The 18,450-nt window shown below is 39.8% G+C and overlaps 1 protein-coding gene across 1 annotated transcript in view; it reads left to right on the top strand.

Annotated features, from left to right (window-relative positions):
* Window positions 1-18,450, top strand: part of LOC111871653 (solute carrier family 23 member 2) — a 44,699-nt gene that overhangs the window by 1,917 nt on the left and 24,332 nt on the right. The window contains exons 2-4 of the mRNA XM_023864890.2: window positions 7,718-7,864; window positions 8,176-8,333; window positions 13,381-13,586. Coding sequence (XP_023720658.1) covers window positions 7,718-7,864; window positions 8,176-8,333; window positions 13,381-13,586 — 511 coding nt within the window. The remainder of the gene's footprint in view (window positions 1-7,717; window positions 7,865-8,175; window positions 8,334-13,380; window positions 13,587-18,450) is intronic.

Here is an 18,450-nt window from a genome sequence, read left to right on the forward strand (position 1 = left end):
TGGTATACATAGTTAACTACTTGTCGGACTATAAATATTAAATAATTAGTAATAGATATTTATAATAGCAACTAATTATTTTCTAGTTTTGCTTATATATATTGTCGCGTGTTTGCTACGCAACGCGATAAGAAACTGTGTGGGTCCTCGGATTTGAATGAATACCTTTATTGAACAGTCACTTTTACACACACATGTAGTTATTCTCCACTTATAACGTACTTCAGACGTTTCTTCTCCAATGTTACAACACTTCTGCTCTCGTCGGATAAACACTCTTTCCTGCTAAAGTTGAATATAAACTGTGCTGGTCTCTGGCCGACGTTGCCCTCGGTCTGAATAGGGAATAATTTGTATGAAGGGTTAATTCCGCTCGCTGTTACGCAACGAACGCGGGAATACGTGTCTGCCTCAAACAATTCGTGTGTAACGGTGGAAACTCCGCTGTTAGACTTTTATTTCCGGGGCAACGATTTCCTAGGCTTCGCTGCCTAGGAATTGCTAGCAGTTGTATAGCAATGGATGCGTTCTGATTCCAAATATTCCGGCCCTAGGCGGCACGCCACAATATGTATAAGAAAAATGTTTCCGTATTACACAGAAATAGTATGTGCAAACATTGCACTTAATAATCGCTTCAGGATAAGTAGACAGCATGTAAATTGCATTCATTCATTCATCAGTAATCCGTCAAGACGACAGGTCCACAGTCTCCTCCAAAACAGCTCCTCCACCTGATGCGATCCAGAGCCTTCTCCTTCAAATGAAACATCTCGCATACATGGTATCTCTGGTTTTGGAAAGAGACTATCCAGGAAAAGTGATAATGTGGTAGTTTTTCCATTTGCTTTCCACATCGCAGTACAATAGGCGTTCAAACCACTCTGGTCACGCCTGTTGCTATACGAACTTGAACCATCTCGAGCATTATTTACTCTGTGCTTCAAGTCGCTGCTGATGACGCTGCTTCCGGCATCAGTTTTTGGTGTCTCTCTTCGTCTGATGCCTACCCTTTGACCTGTCCAGCAAGGGAGGCCCTGCCAGTAGCTACGCTACCGCTGGTATAGCTCTCAGGGTCCTTGGCATACTCAAACCCCCTCACCACGATAAGGTGGAGCCACCAACGAGGGGGTAAATTGCATATACGACTAAAAAAAAGAGAGAACATTCTTCAAATGTAAGAGTTAATATACATTTATTAAAAAAAAATGTGCTAGCTCCTTATTTTCATATAAATATTTTTACTCATATATTAGGCATTTAATATATATACCCAGACTTCTCTAAGCTTTTCCTTGATATTCGAATTGTGAATGAATGGAAGAAACTGTGAAGGTATATGGTCCCAGGTTTGAGAAATATCGATGGCCTGCTTTCGGAATATGATTTGTTTACGATAAAGTTTATGAAAGCTGAGATATTACGTATTCTGATCTCACACAGCAACGAACTGTCGAGCGTTAACCCGCATTAACCTATTTTTCTGCTTTGCACAAATCGATACATCAGGGTCGAAAAAGCCAACAAGCAGTCTTTAATGGAGGTTTTGCTTATAATCGCAGTATATAAAATTGTGTGCACCTTTCTGTCTACTCACTTTAAGAACAAACGCAACTCTCCTCCCAGGCCGCGCCATAGCTCAAGCGGTTAGTCGCTGGCTTCCAACCGCGGCGGCCCGGGTTCGATCCCGGGTCTGGTCAAGTGGGATTTATGGTGGATAAAGTGGCGTTGGGGCGGGTTTTCTCGGAGTCCTTCGGTTTTCCCTGCCAATTTTCATTCCACCAAATTCTCCACCATCATAAACACCCGGGGCAGGCTACAATAGGTCAATCAGTGGCCGCCGTGCCGAATGGACCCAGTTTGACTCCTTCCCCCACTAAGAGAATCTAAAATAAATAAAATAACCCTCCCCCCACACACAAAAGCTATCAGGCTTACGAAAGCAGCCATAATTCCCTACTTCGGGTTACCGTATCAAAGAATCTTCGAGCGTTTTCAAGTACGACGGGTAAGAACATGTTTTGCCGGGTTACACAGGCCTAATTTTATATCTCATGGACGAGCGAACAGTCGGTGTTTGCGATGTATTGTTTCTATTCATAATATGTGGATAAGAAATGTGAATGACGCCAGAATATCGTGGAATGCAAATTACTTGTATATCATAAACCGATTAAACATGTTTCATTTTCAAAACAAGCAGCCAAAATACACCTACTTGCATACCTATGAAACAAGTTCAGAAAAGTTTTGTCAGAACTGTCTGAAACTATGAGGATGCGAGGCCTAGCTATTATGATGGCAATGTACAGAACGATCCACTTAAAGCTGTACGTACAATAGGAAACATTGTACCTCACATCTCGCTCGAAATAAAGCACAAATTAGTGTTCAAAAATATTGTCCTGACTACATGTAAGCATTGGTCTTGATCAAGTTTCGAGAGACATGTGCGAAGATTTCCGTAGTGATGATGCCAACAGCATTTTAATTATTATTTACCACTTGTGTGATTCTTTAGTTGTCTGACACATGCTTTCTTTAAGAACAAAACAAAACAAAAAAAGACAAAGTCCGTAGCCTATAGTCCACAAGGGAACTACACCGATCGACCTCTGGATCTATAGCCGGGAACTTTGACCATTAGACGAAAGAGGCGGTCAGCGTGCTGTCTTCCGCGTCTATAGACCATGGAGTGGGGGAGGGGGCGGTGAGGAGAGGGATGTAATGTTATTCCGCGTAAATTTCGTGCAATGTTTCGAATATAGGGTTATTTGTATCAACATGTGTGTCGTTCATGTGTAGATTTTCCATACTGATTTGATAAATATGATACCATTCCAGTGTATTCAAATATTTCCCCTTCTTCCCTGTTGTTATAATTTCCATGGTATCTGCTATCGTTCCGTATGCATGTCCCGTATTCAATATGTGGTCTGAGTATCCCGAGCTACTGTTGCTACTTCTAATGTCACGTATGTGTTCCTTATATCTGATATTGAATGTTCTACCAGTTTGTCCAAAGTATTTTAGTGGGCAATCCGTGCACTTCATTTGATAGACGCCACTTCTATTGTATGTATCTATTTGTGGCCGAGGCTTTAATGTATGTATTTCGTACTGTGTTTCGTGTGCGGAAGGCTACTTTTATATTGTGCGTGAGAGAGAGAGTGGAGGATTAGCTCCACGTTCTCTTAACCTAGATACTGCTGTAGATAGAGCTGACTGATCAGTTCGTCCCCAGGGCATAGATTCTCCAATACGCCATGAGTAAGAAGCTGGGTGGCTCCAGACCCAGTCTGGACGCGGTGGTGAAGAGAAAATCCTTGTCCTTGTTGGGGATCGAAATCCTGCCATCCAACCTGTGGCTGCAATAGCTATGTCACTATAGAGGAGGCAGAGAGGATACTTTTCTTTACGCCAAACCAATCATTTTGTTCCTGCACCTACTTAATTTGTCGTTTTTTCACTAATTTGATTACAATGTCAGTTTATTTTCTTCTCTTTGAGTAGACTGAATGTTTACTAAATCTTTGTTTTCTGGCCACATAAGCATATTTTCGTATATTAGCAATCACAGGCCACTATATAGTCTTAATATTTGTTTGGGAAGTTTCTGGATTCATTACACATGACAGCATTTCTCACTTTTTGAAGTCTAAGCTTGATTCTTCTCAACATAATTCTACCAAAGTGAAATTCACTATGACCAATTTAATCACACTTTTTTATTCTTTTCTGTTTAAGTAATGCTTCTGACATTATTCCATACAGACTGCTTAAAACAAGCTTAATCTTTATGGATGTTCTTCAGAATACATAAATTGGTTATACTTGCTGAAACATCAGAGCACTTTGTACGTTTTTCTGATATGCTTTCGTTCTTTTTTGTTACATCATCAGGCACTCAGCAAGACAGTTACGGATCCACTGTTTTTTGACATTTTATTAGTGATTTATTTGACATAATGAATCATTCAAATTGCCCTCTTTTAGCTGACAACCTTAAGAATTTCGAGCTCTTACATCATGAGCGACTGTACTTTAAAATTACATATTAACTGCGTAAGAAATTGATATTCGACTACATTTCATGAAGCTTAACATTAGTAAAGTTACAGTTATTTCTTTCCCAGAAAAACAAATATGATAAATTATAAACATATTTTTGGAAATTCTCTTGCACTACGAAGTGGCTGTGTTGGAGATTTGGGTTTTCATATTGATTGAAGTGTTGATTTTGATTTAATCATTTCGATTTTTTCTACATTAGAAGAAATTGTTTCGTTTAATTTGTACTCGTACTATTAATTTTCCCTCTTCCATAGTACATTCTTCTTTATGCTGTATTTCCATTTGGTAAGGTCCAAGAGTGAGTATGCTTCAGTCACATGGAACTCAATTGCCTTTACTAACTTCAGCGCATACAAAGAAAATTTCCAACACTTTGTCACAACAGATTTTTTTCTGCTTATAAAACAGGTATTTTCCTATGATCAGTTGCTCCTCCAGTCGCTGTCCTTCAGCTAGACGTGCTTTTTCTCCTAATTTAGTCTGTTATGTCCACTGATATCTTAGAATCACGTTAGTTGATATTAGTTGTTTATGTTTGTTGTTCTGTTCACGCACAAATGACCCTCGATACCAACGTCTCTCTGAACCTACTCACCCACTTGATGTATTTTCTGACATTGTGTTTCTCATGTTCGTTTATTTGTTGTCTTTGTATTGTTACTCGATCTATAATTGGCCTCTTGGATGCTAGATCAGCGACGCAAGATGTCTCCATTCAATGCCATTTTAATCAAACTCGGAAAACAATATTTATTTTTCAATATTCATATCTATTAAGAACTACTTTGAAACTGAGTGGGCACCCTTTATTTCAGTTTCACGGTTCTAGTCAAAAGGAGACTTTCAGAGAGCATAAGGTGACATAACTATAATCATCTTCTTGAGAACCTAAATTAAATTTATTCAGTGAAGTAAAATATGTTTTAATGTTATAATAAATAACACACAGATGTGAAAATACAAGTATATTTGTCGGGGTTCGAAACTACGAAGTCCCGAGATGTGGAAGATGCGGGAACACTGACCCAGCACAACTGCACGATCGATTATAGGTTCCACTCAGGGGTTAAGGACCGCAGAATACGTCATTAGTTAAATTCTTTATACTTTACTCCAAGGACGGCAGACTATTGACCTCGGGCATATGCTGCCCCAAAGTTGAAAGAGACAAGCGCAGATAGATTATTTATGTAATGAGAATTAGCATAAAAGTGTCAGCAAATTCTAATCAGAGGATAATTTCTAGTAAGAATGAATAGGTCTATAGGCTGTGATTTCTCCAGATATTACGAGATGTCAAAAAGTCTCCAGACAAGAACTTTTGACTAATAAGTCTGTTCACTCCTGCTTTACATTCATGCCCATGTTAATTAAACGCTTAGTGGTAATGAACAGTGAGAAGCAGAAAAATAATTGACGTATTATAAGCGTTAAACATTTCCTACATCGTGACGATGAAATAACACATTTATGCTAACTGCGTGGAAAATTCTTATATGGCAGTTTGAAACAGAAAACGCCAAAATTACGAGTATACTGAGCATTGCCCAGTGCCCGAGGTATATGTGGCGAAAACGAAACAGACGGCTAGACCAGCAGCATGCATAGTTAGTAGTCATGGGGTTCTGGGTTTTATCCCTACCTCTGTCACGAACAACACGGTGCAGAGTCATTTTTCAGAGATTAATAGTCATTCAATTCCATCTTATATTGAACCGAAAAGTTTATTAACTTGTTCGATTTGAAGTTTTCACAGCTGTGACTACGAAGAGTGCTACATTTTGGGATGCAATGCCGTGAAGTCCGCTTCCATCCTGAAGATGGAGCCAGTATGTTTCTTCCGTAACAACGATCAACTTCTACCGGATTGCACGGCGTTACACAGCAATTTTCGTTTATCACCTTTTTCAAAACGCCCCCCCCCCCGAGAAGTTCAGGAATCAGATGAATTCAGTCGACACTAGTTCTTTGATCCATTTCAGTAGCATCCTCCCACCTGCGTCTATGTATTCTAAGCAGTTTCTTCCCTTTCGATTGCCCGACCAAAATTGTTTCTGCATATAAATAGGCCTATATGGGTCTCTCCTGCCAACTTTCGGTATAGCCGCTAGCAGTTAACTGAAATCCACCAATCATGCCTTGATTCCGGACGGGCGAGGCAGCGGATGGACAGACATACTATTCCCATGATCTTAAAATCTACTCTGGCGCTATGAAATGAAATCAGGCAGGAAGAGACAAATGTTGCACACACAGACACACACACACACACACGCCGCAATTTTTACATATGAATATATGTAATATAGTGTAACACGTCAGAATTCGCCGTTCTAGTAGAGAGTCAAATCCAAGGTCTGCAGCGAAGGTGTTCCAGCACCCTGACATTTAAGATATAGGGGCAGCTAGAGAAGATAAACGAGCCTCCTTCTTGTTAGATTCTCGCTAGGCTTACGCTTCTACCCTGACGATGGAGGCAACAAATGCCTAAGAATTATCAGTAAACTTCTACCGGACTCCACGGCATTACATCCTAGAAAGTACTACTATTCAGGGTTTCTGAAGTAATGTAGGGTTCTGTTAGACTGCTGCAAAGCAATATACAGCCTACTTGCTGAGTTCCTTAGAAGCTGACACTCGCTCAGCTGATCAAGAAATTCAGCGCCCGTTAATCAATCCCAAGTCTCACTGCGGCGTTCAGAAGCGACGCTCTACTGGGGCAGCGGACTGAAGTCCACAGCATCATAATTTTGGTATTTAAGGTATATAATTTATTATTCTCCGAAACCACATTATAAATCTTCACAAATTCGTCTCTTCAAATCTTCGGATAAAACGTCTTATGAATTCCTCATCTCCCCATTCATGCTATATATCTCGCCCATCATAACTTCCTTCATTGCAATAGGAAATCCATATTTCATGCTTCCATTTCAACTTCCGTACACCAATGCATTACCCAAATTACTATATACTTTGAGCTATACAATCTTTTTTAATATTGCTAGTGGGGTGGGACTAAGTCCCTTGTACTGCGGCCACTTCTGGCCTATTGTACCAGCCCCAGATGATAGGTGAGGGTGATTGTGGAGCAATTGGTGGAATGAAGATTGGCAGGGGAAACCGAAGTACTCGGAGAAAACCCGGCCCAACGCCACTTTGTCCACCACAAATCCCACTTTATCAGACCCGGGATCGAACCCGGGCCGCCGCGGTGGGAAGCCAGCGACTAACCGCTTGAGCTATGGCGCGGCCAACTATACAATCTAAAAATCATGGCACCATAACTTCGCTACCCATATTTCTCTTATCTTATCCGTCTGGTTTTCTATCAAGAATTTTTACTGTGTCCCTCACAGTAGTCCCACAATCCCTACCAACTTCCTGAACCCCCGAGAGGGGAATTCTAAACAAAGAACCATTCTCCATTCGATTTCTCCATTGGAAGTTCTACACAACGTACAGAGAACGGCGATTCTGAAGGATTCGGCCTTTAATATGTAAAAGCAGTAATCTTTCTAATAAATAAATTATAATTTTCAGGTGTCTTCCAGCAAACCCAGGATACTTGGCTTCGCATATACAGACCATTAATTGTATTATGTTCTTGCAATTCAGCAAATTTCATCTAATAATATTGCAGATTGTTGGGGCTGGGGAGGATGTCGAACCGAAGAATGACCTCGGTACCCCTCGCAGCTGCCAGGAAAGGGAGAGGAGGAAGGCAGACATCACATATGGCATTGACGATATTCCACCTTGGTATCTTTGTATCTTCATGGCGCTCCAGGTGAGGTGATGGCGCCCTTGCACATCTACCCTTCCGTTCGCAGGAAGATTAATTCCTAGGCACTTAAAGACGCTATGCAACTGCAAAGGTTAAAAATCCGAAATCGCATAAGACCAGTTTCTTCTTCTTTCCCATTACTTTCTTGTGAAATCCGAAACATCGGCCAAGAAATAATCACAAATTCGACACCATTTCCAAACAACATAATGAACTACATATTAGTCTCAACTTCATGAAATATTAAAAATAAAAATATATTTAAATATGTTAGGATTTTATTAAGTGTGAAGCTAACATTTTCATTCTTTCAGCACTATCTGACGATGATAGGTGCCATAGTATCCATCCCATTCATCCTGACGCCTGCGCTCTGCATGAAAGATGACGACCCTGCTCGAAGCCATATCATATGCACCATGATCTTTGTGACAGGGATTGTGACATGGCTGCAGTCCACCTTCGGATGCAGGTATTGACATACGTAGTTAATCAAGTAAATAAATAAGCAGCAAGTAAATAAATAGAAGTAAATAAATAGAAAAGTAAATAAAGTAAGTAAATGAGTAAGTAAATACATAAAATTTATTACATCTGATCATTATACTCCAGTGCTATATCTGCGAGTTTGAGGACAGTGGCCATTTTGGAATGTGGTCTTCCGGTCTGTTACAAAGTGTAACCACCTACCAGACTATAAGGCAGCATAACTTGAAAAGCCCTAATACAAGTCCTGACGGATGGACTTAACTGTATTAAGTACAGAATAATATTACTTTAAAGTTCCAATAATCCTTTTCACTATTTTTAAAAAAATTGACATATTTGTTTTTAAAACGGACATTACCGTACTATTTGAGCTTCAACTCAAAATTTACTGACTCTCCAAAGTCTGGCTCACTATACATATATTATAAATTGGTCAATGACAAAATATAAATCTCATAATAATCAGATCTATATATGTGACGGTTCACTAGAATTAGTGTTAATATAAATTATGTTAATTAAGAGAAATTTAGTACAAGGAATAAGCAGATAGTCACATTTTTACATTCAGAAAGTAACACAAACTCATTCTTGCTGTGTGGAACAGTATGTAACAGCCGATACGTTTCCTGAAATTCTAGATATATTAGCTTCAGTGACATATCTTTAGTAATCTAAGATTTGACAGTTAGTGCAAGCTATAGACTAAAAGTTTGACAGCCATGAACCCAAGTCAAGCTGACAATACAGCATGATTCAGCAGCAAATCTTTATCATGGGAAAATTTAAATTTCTGGTGGACTCCCAAATTTTGAACTGGACCAATAAGGCTTGTTTCAGGGAGAAGCTTCCTCTTGGGAATTCTGGCTCGAAGAAGATCGGTGCTACGGAGAGCTCATTAGACAAAATTAGTTGTCATTCAACTTTTGATGCTTGCGGACGCAAACATGCTCCACGTCGTCACAGTCACGACTTGCTCATTGTGAAATTTTATACAAGTCATAACTCAGTACGAAGACACACACACACCCAACATTACAACGCTCGCAGCCAAAAAGGAAGGACACATCACATGACACAGTATACACAAAATACAAGAAAAATGACTCCCATAGTGGAAGAATCATACAATACGCGAGTTTGAATTAAGACGTATAAGATGATAAATCTTAACAAGTTTTAGCGTATACAAATTTTATTATAGTTGATGAAGAATGTACATTTTAAATAATTTTATGAACGACACATGATGGCGAGCAATGCAATAGCTTAGCGTAAATAACGCACCTGAGGACGGCACAGTGATGCCGAAACATGTAGTGAAGTGACATGTGAGACTGAGTGTACTACAAAACAGCCAATACGTATATATCAGGGACGTCTAACTTAGAAGCCAAACTGGAAGACTCGAATAACACAAGAAACCCGTAGTATTAATGAGTGATTCCTTAAGAAAGTGAAAGTAACTAATTTGGCAGTATAACTCAAACTGAAAAATTGTGGTTGTGTTAGTGCAAAGTTTGGAACCCGAGGCGAGTCGGACTCGCGAGCCAGACTCGTACGTGTATTGGCCCCCTAAGGCTTCGTATTTTGTCGTTATATGTGATTGTGAGTAATCACAGTTGGTAATGATTACAGATATGACCAGCAGATGGCAGCAATAGGCGACAGCAGAAAGTATACATGCTTCAGTCAGTACGGTCAGTACTGCAGTCTCATCCTTAGTTGAAAAATTTATCGCTACGTAGCAGCGTCGCTTACTCTGTCACACATTTAAGTTTACAGCGTCCACTCTCAGTGAAAATTCGATTTTAAATTGTCCCTCAAGGACTAGAATTTATAAGATTGTTTCAGTTGAAGGGTAGTCTGTGGAAACCGCAGCCAGACACAGGACTGTTGAATTTTCCGCTCATATTTCAATGGACTTTATACCAGGAAAAATATACTTCCTTAAACTGACCCATAGAGCTGAGCCCCTCTTGAGAAGCCACCAATTGTGTAGCTGCTCAAGAATTTCCAAGCATTTTATGAGAAACAAAAGGTATTGTCCACCCACCTACGTCTTGGTCTTCCCAGTGGTCTCTTTCCTTCCGGCTTTCACACCAATATCCTACATGCATTTTTCCTCTTCCCTTTCGTGCTACATGCACTGCCCATCTCATTCTCCTTCACTTGATCATTCTAATTAAACTTGGAGAAGAGTTCAAGTTATGAGCTCCTCATTATGCAGTCTTCTCCAACCTCCTGTCACTTCATCTCTCTTCGGTCCAAATATTCTCCTCAACACCCTGTTCTCAAACAACGTAAGTGTATGTCCGTCCATTAATGTCAGAGGCCAAATTTCTTACCTATACCGAATCACAAGAAAAATTATAGTTTTCTGTATTCAAATTCTTATGTTTGTAGACAGCAGACAAGAAGACATGGTTGTGGACTGAATGGTAGCAAGAATTACCCGAATTAAGTCTCCTCTTAATTTCCTCCTGAATCAAATTCTGATTTGTTACTGTCGTTCCCAAATATTTGAACTACGCCACATTTTAGAAAAATGTGTAAGCCATCTTTATTTCATGACTTTGCTCTGCATTCTGATGACGAGACAGCAACATATACTTAGTTTTCTCTGTGTTTACTTCCAGACCAACCTCCTTACTAGCGTCAATTAAAGTTTCTATATTTTTCTTCAGGGAGGGGCACGCGGTAGCGTATTTGGTTGAGGCACTATGCTACAAGCCGGAAGGTCGCGGGTTCAAGTCCCGATGAGACCATTGGATTCTTTCAATTGACCTAATCCTTCCAGCCGCACTTTGGCCCTGGGATCGACTCAGTCTCTAACAGAAATGAGTACCAGGAATATTCTTGAAATGTTTTTGGGGGGTAAAGGGCGGCCGGCGCGTAGGGCTGACAACCTTGCCGCCATCTATGACCCGATTGCCTAGAAAATGTGGGAACATCAACATCTCACAACCCTATGGGCCTCCACGCCCTGTTACAGGAATACTTTTATTCTTTTATGTTTTCTTTACGGTATCTATATTATCACCCAGTAGATTCATGTCATCAGCATAAAATAACAGCTGTAGTGTCACGTTCAATTTCAGTCCCACCTGGATTTCCTGGACCTTCCTAATGGCATATTCTAAAGTAAAGTTGAAAAGCAGTAGCGTTAAAACATCTCTTTGTTTCAGACCATTCTCGATAGGAAAATTATCAGACAAATGTTTACCTATACGGAATTTACTATACATTTCGTTTAAACATATTTTAACCAGCCTAAATAGTTTCATGGTTACCAGAAACTCTATCATAATTTGTACAATATTTCCTTCCTAACTGAATCACAGGCTTTCTTGAATTCCATAAATAGCTGATGTAATATCTCATTGCACTCCCATTTTCTCATCCAATATCTGACAAATGCAATAGACCTGATCAGTAGTTGGTCTGTTACGTCGAAATACTAAATGATGATCCAAAATAATTTCATCTGTGTAAGGACTTAACTTTGAGAGAAGAATATTGTATAAAAGTTTGTATGAAGTTGATAGCAGTGATATCCCCTGATCATTTCTACAGTCAGTTTTATCACCCTTCTTGTGAACTGGTACAATAATAGACTCCTTCTACTGATCAGCCAATTTTCCCCTATTAATTATCTTATGGACCTTAGAACGTAATATTTCTCCTCCTGCTTGAATAATTTCAGCCGGAAATTGATTACGAATCGATGATTTATACCTTTCAAATTTTGCAATAGCGATTTCACACTCAGAAGGGCTAGGATCAGGTACTAACGGCTCAGCTGTATGGATTTCTGTCTGCCTAACAGCACTGACCCTATATACGTTCATTAAGTGAGAGAAGTAGTTTGGCATTGAAGACTGCTAACAAAATTTTCATATGATATTTTGGGGATTTATCAAATACATGATCTTGTTCTTTGTAGAACCTGTCCTTCGTATCATCAGTTTTATCTTCCGTTGAGGCATGAACATTCAGAACGATGATATCACACCAGTGACCTCTTAATATAATGTATGACATCCCATCACTAACAAATTCTTCCTTCTTAACTGCTGAGATTATGATTCTCTTATGTACGAAAAACTGTATCTAATTCATGATTCTTATTCCCCTTTCCATAGAATAATGTATACTCGCCTGCTAATTCGGTGCCACCTCCGTCCCATCTGACCTCCTGTACTCCCTCTAAATCTAACTGATATTTTGAGATTTCTTCCGCCACTGCCCTGAGCGAACCTGCCCGATGTACTTCTAACAACCCAAGTACCAAATTTCATATCCATTTTTTTCGCTTCTTACGGCGAGGTGTTGTTAGCCCCACGCCCAACAGCCATGCTGGAGGATCACCCTTTGTCGGCTGTCCGCGACTGCTTATTCAATATATTCGCAGCTAATCTCCATATCTGGAGGTCGTCTCCTTCAACCGCAACCTGAGGACGCGCCATGCCGTGGTGACATGGAAGTCACCTAACATGGCATATTTTCCTAATAGTCTCTTATGTTGAAGAAAGAATATTTTTGCGATTTGTTGAGAACAGGATGCTGAGGAGAATATTTGGAACTATGAGAAAACGCGTAAGGGCCCGTAGAAAATTTACAATAAGTAGGTTCATAATTTGTATCATTTTAAGATATATTAATAGGGAGGATGAAATGGGCGAGACATGAAGATGCAAAGTTAATAAAATATATCAGATAAAATATGAGAAGAGACCATCTGGGAGTCTCGGATTGTCTGAAACTAAAATATTGAAAGGGTCTTTTGGAAACAAGGTATAAAGATTTCAGCTGGATCCAACTGGCTCAGGATAGGGACTAATTGAGATCTCTTGTGAACATGGTTATGAATCTTCGCGTTCCGTAAAAGATGAGGAATTTCTCGACCACGTGATTGACTGTCAGCTTCTCAAGAAGAACTGATCCATGGTGTTAAGAGTTTGACCTACGAGTATAATGATACAAATAGCACTAAGTTCTGCGTTAATCCCATGATATTCTCATTGCAGGTTGCCTATTGTGCAAGGAGGCACAATCTCTTTCCTAGTTCCCACTTTGGCCATTCTCAATTTGCCACAGTGGCGTTGTCCAGACTCAGAAGTGCTGGAAGCAATGTCTCATGAGAACAGAACAGAGCTATGGCAGATACGAATGAGGGAGCTGTCAGGTGCCATAGCCGTCTCGGCTATCCTCCAGGCCACTATCGGCTATCTGGGTGAGTAGACCGGGTTATAGGCTATTCTGAATACTTAATCAGGCGAACGCCAGAATACTAAGACGCCACAACCGCATGCTTAAAAAATCCATTACTATCTTGTCATCTCATTCTATGAGTATAAGTAAGTATAAGTCACTGTACTAAGAAAAACGCCATTAACAAAATCTAAGACTCAATCAACGTTCTGTGTCAATTCGCCCTTTCGTTGTTGCCTATACCATTATATTGTCACGTGATGGAGTGACTACAGACGGGGTTACGATTGGTACCTGGATTTTTTGAAAACTTACAGAACATAACTACAAGTAACTATAGTGTTGTCGCCAATTCACACACTCAGGTCACTACACCACGTACTAATTTTTCTCAGACTGCTGTGTCTTCCAACGCCTTAGATCCCTCAACTTCCGTGTTTACGTCCTTACTGGCTGGCAACTGTCTAAGAACTGATTAAATACTAGACTTGTCCTGTTTATAACACCTCTGCACGGATCGCACAGAAAACAAGCCTCCTAATAGCTCTTCTATTGTTGCGTGACGTAGCCGTAGCATGGACCGCGCAGGGGATGCCGTTTCCCAATTACTCATCGGTGCGTGTTAGGTATCTGCTGGGGCCATTACCTAGCAACGCAAGTTGTTTACAGAGTCATTACTTAGCAACGGGTCTACACGCTACAATATAAGGTTGCATCAACTTCTGACCTTACGAAGCATCACATGACACAGTGTAGGGTCACTGTTGCGGATGAAGAGAGAGGTACGAGGGAGGATTTAAATTTATAGCAGATAAATTGATATATTTAATTGTCACTATTATTATTATTGTTATTATTCGTACTGATTCTGTAATTGGCCACTAGCTGTCGAGCTCAGCACGTAAACAAATAACGAACTTCAATGAATTTAGTTACTATTATTATTGTTCTAGGCGAGCTTCAGCAGCTGATGTTGTTTGTAGAGATGTTGACTTACTCAGAAACAAAACTTTTCTCTTAATCATATTTTATGATCTGTAGTTAATTATTAATTATTAAAATATGAACTTTACTCTGTGTTAATTTATATATATATATATATTCAGGGTTAGTATGACTGCACCAAATAAATTGTTGCTAAGTGATACAAGTTGCTTTGTTTTGTCTTTGTTCTAGTGACCTTGTTTGTTTTGTTACCGTTTTGCATTTGCTTACTATATAATTAGGTCACGCTATAGCTCAAGCGGTTAGTCGCTGGCTTCCCACCACGGCGGCCCGGGTTCGATCCCGGGTCTGGTAAAGTTGGATTTGTTGTGAACAAAGTGGCGCTGGGTCATGTTTCCTCCAAGTACTTCGGTTTCCCCTGCCACTCTTCATTCCACCAAATTCTCCAACATCATAATCACCCGGGGCAGGCTATAATAGACCAATCAGTGGCGGCCGTGCCGAGTGGACCCAGTAGGACTCCACCCTCCACTAAGAGAATTAAAAAATACTATATACTTGGTCTTTGGGTTGCTGAGTAACCATGTAAATAAGTAAATAGTTGAATTATTATTACACGTATTATCATAATAATTATTGTTATTATTATTTCTGAATTATATTCTTCCCTTTTAGAAACTTTTGCTCTTCCAGTACCTAATCTGTTAACCAGAAGCTTCTGTGCTCAAAAGCTGCTCTTAAAGAAAAATTATCCTTCTGCTAGCTGCGCTCTGTTTGATGGACACTGTCATATTTTGGACTATAAATATTTCTCTTAGTCATATTTTATAATGATATCTTCTTAATTGCCGATCACGATGGCCACGCGGTCTAAGGCATGAACTGTCGTCGCTCGCTCGAACATTGGGATCGTGGGTTCGAATCCCACTCAAGGTACGAATATCTGTGTGTGCGTCTATTCTGTTTGTGTTGTCCTGTGTGTAGGTAGCGGCCTTGCGACGGACTAATCACTCGTCCAAGGAGTCCTACCGACTGTGTAAAAAAAGATTAGGAAACTGAAGAAGAGGCCAGGGCCCAACAAAGACTTGTAAGGCCACTTATGAATAAAATGAATTTTCTTAATTATTAAAATAATAATTGTATTCAAGATGGATATAAGTACACATATTTTTTTCACAGCGAAATGATTAGCATTATTGCACTAATTGAAATGTTGTTGTCTAAATTGTACAAGTTGCAGTATTATGTCTTTTGTTTGTGTGTTTTTGTTTGTTCTGCTTTTTCGTGCTCGTGCTTACTTTATAATTGGCCTTGGGCCTGGCGAATAAGAACAAAATAAAAAAAGAATTTAATTTAATTATTATATGTAAGTTATTTACAATTATAAACATTAAAATAAAATCTGACTCCACTACGATTCCACCTGTGCGCAAGTGCGGTATAGTGACACACGACTTAAATTACCTTTTATTGCTAGATTTTAACTTCCATTCCCTAAATTCGGAATTACAACAAAAGATCTGTGCCACAAAAGAGGGAGGCTGTCCACCTTTTGAGACGTGAGGATTCATTCCCTCTTTCTTAAGAACTCTGAGGGTAGGTGGCTTATAAATGAAAATTTATGGAAACATCATGGAAATGTAATAGAACTGTAAATAAATCTTTGTGTATGGCACATAAATTCNTAAATTCACACATCAATCAATTTTTTTTTAATTTGTTGAGTTTGTATACATATTACTCAGGATAGTGGCCAACGGCTGGCTGCTGTAAACTAAGAAATGAAATCTGGGCTTGACAAAATGGGCAGAATATCTTGATTAGCCGAGCGGCTATTGGGTTTTCAGAAAGGAATCGTCTTCATTGAGCTTGTCAGCTTAGGTATTATTTTATTAATTGTTCACTTAAATTGAACATTTAACAAAATTTGTTAACAGACGTGATAAAAATACCATAAAAACGTACGTGGACTGCACAAAACATATGGGCAAGGCACTGCTCGAGAATCAAACAAACAAAACACACTCCCTGGCTTTAATCCGCAAGCGAACTATACTGACCGGGAAACCTCCGCTTGTCGTCGAAGTTAGTGACAACTATAGCAGATAGAGGGTATTGCGTGGTCAACGCAACGAATCCCCACGCCTGTTAATTTCGGTTTTCTAGACCGAAGCCGCTATTTCTTCATTCAAGTAGCTCCTAAATTATCTTCACTAGGCTGAGTGGGCCCCGTTCCAGACCCACTACTTCTCCGAAAATCTGGTAGGGCAGGGAATCGAACCCGGGATCTTCGGATCTGTAGCCAGGAACTCTGAGCACTAGACCACAGAGGCGGTCCATACTGCTCGAGAAACTCTGGACTAAATATGTGTAGTGGGGAATGGGACGATCCATCCTGCAAGGAACGCCTTGTTTCTGCTATGAACTACTCTTACTTGGATATTGGCCGCCAAAAGCTCTATTGGCAGAGCTCAATCTCTTATAATGCATACATATGTACATTTCCTGCTGTCAATATTATGTCGCTATTCATTCAATTTTCTTTTTTCTACAGCGGACCGAATAAAGAACACCAAAAAATAGCAATTTCCTGTACGGGCCTGCAAGGAAGTGTGACAACCAACTGGGAGTAGTTGTTTCAGAAGCCTGCATTGGCAGATGTACCGCTCATATCTTGGTGGGCACGCGGTAGCGTAGTTGGTTGAGGCACTCTGTTACAAGCCGGAAGGTCGCGGGTTCGATTGCCGATGAGGTCATTGGATTTTTCAATTGACCTACTTCTTCCAGCTACACTATGGTTCTGGGGTCGACTCAGCCTCTAACAGAAATGAGTACCAGGAATCTTCCTGGGAATAAAGGGCGGCCGGCGCGTTAAGCTGACAATCTCACCGTCATCTGTGAGCCGATTTTCTAGAAAATGTGGGAGCATCGACGTCTCAGAACCTTATGGACTTTCACGGCCTGTTACAGAAATAACTTTGCTTTTCACCTTACCTGTGCATATCTTGAATGAACACTATTCGCTATAGTAAAGTGACAACGGGCGCATGGTGTCTATAAAATACAAATGCCCTCACAAGGACGCTGCGTGAACGCGGGTACACTCGTGCGAAATTAAGGTGTAACAAATATGGCGCCTACTCAGAAAGAGAAACCCCTCCTCTCTTCGAAGAGGAAACCCCATTTCCTAACAAAAGAAAGTTCTTGGAACGAACATGAATTAGATCATGTGTCCAGATGGGGCTTGAAACCAAGAACGACTGTGTTGGCGAGGACCAGTAGCAATTTGGCCGACTGACAGCCAATGTTTCACAGCGATGCAGAAGCATTGGTGTACAACGCGCAGATACAATTCGAATCCTTATTCGCAATTTAATCGCACAAGTAAAATGTAATTTCTTGTGATTTTTATACTTAAATCCTGTGTTGAAAATACAGTTCATTTAATTTTATGCGGACCCTATATAGTGAATTTTTTGGCTTCTATGCTTAAATATTAACAAGGGAGAACGTGTCGCTGTGGATGGTATTCGATCACCACTAAATTCTTTAGTACAAGAAGCAAAGGTTTACACATTTACGGCTAACTCAAACATTTCCCAGTGAATTAATTACAAAATTCCATTTTGAGATCGAAAGTGTGGTATATCTATTTCTTGAGAAGCCATTACCTTTCTTATCCATTTCCATCATTATACTATAATATGTTATAAAATATAGTGAGATACAAATATAAATCACTCCGTCCAATGTGACCTGTAAGCTTTTTACTACATGAAAACTTAACACCCTCACATGTTTCTGTCTCTGTGGACCATCTTCAGAGGGCAAACATCACTACAAATAGGAAACCACCATCACATAAGTTGTTTAGACGTAAAGTACATACACTTATATGCTACAATGCATAGTACACAAAATAGAACATTTCACAAACACAG

Source organism: Cryptotermes secundus, unplaced genomic scaffold (assembly GCF_002891405.2).
Source record: "Cryptotermes secundus unplaced genomic scaffold, Csec_1.0 scaffold202, whole genome shotgun sequence".
Classification (NCBI taxonomy): Eukaryota; Metazoa; Arthropoda; class Insecta; order Blattodea; family Kalotermitidae; genus Cryptotermes; species Cryptotermes secundus.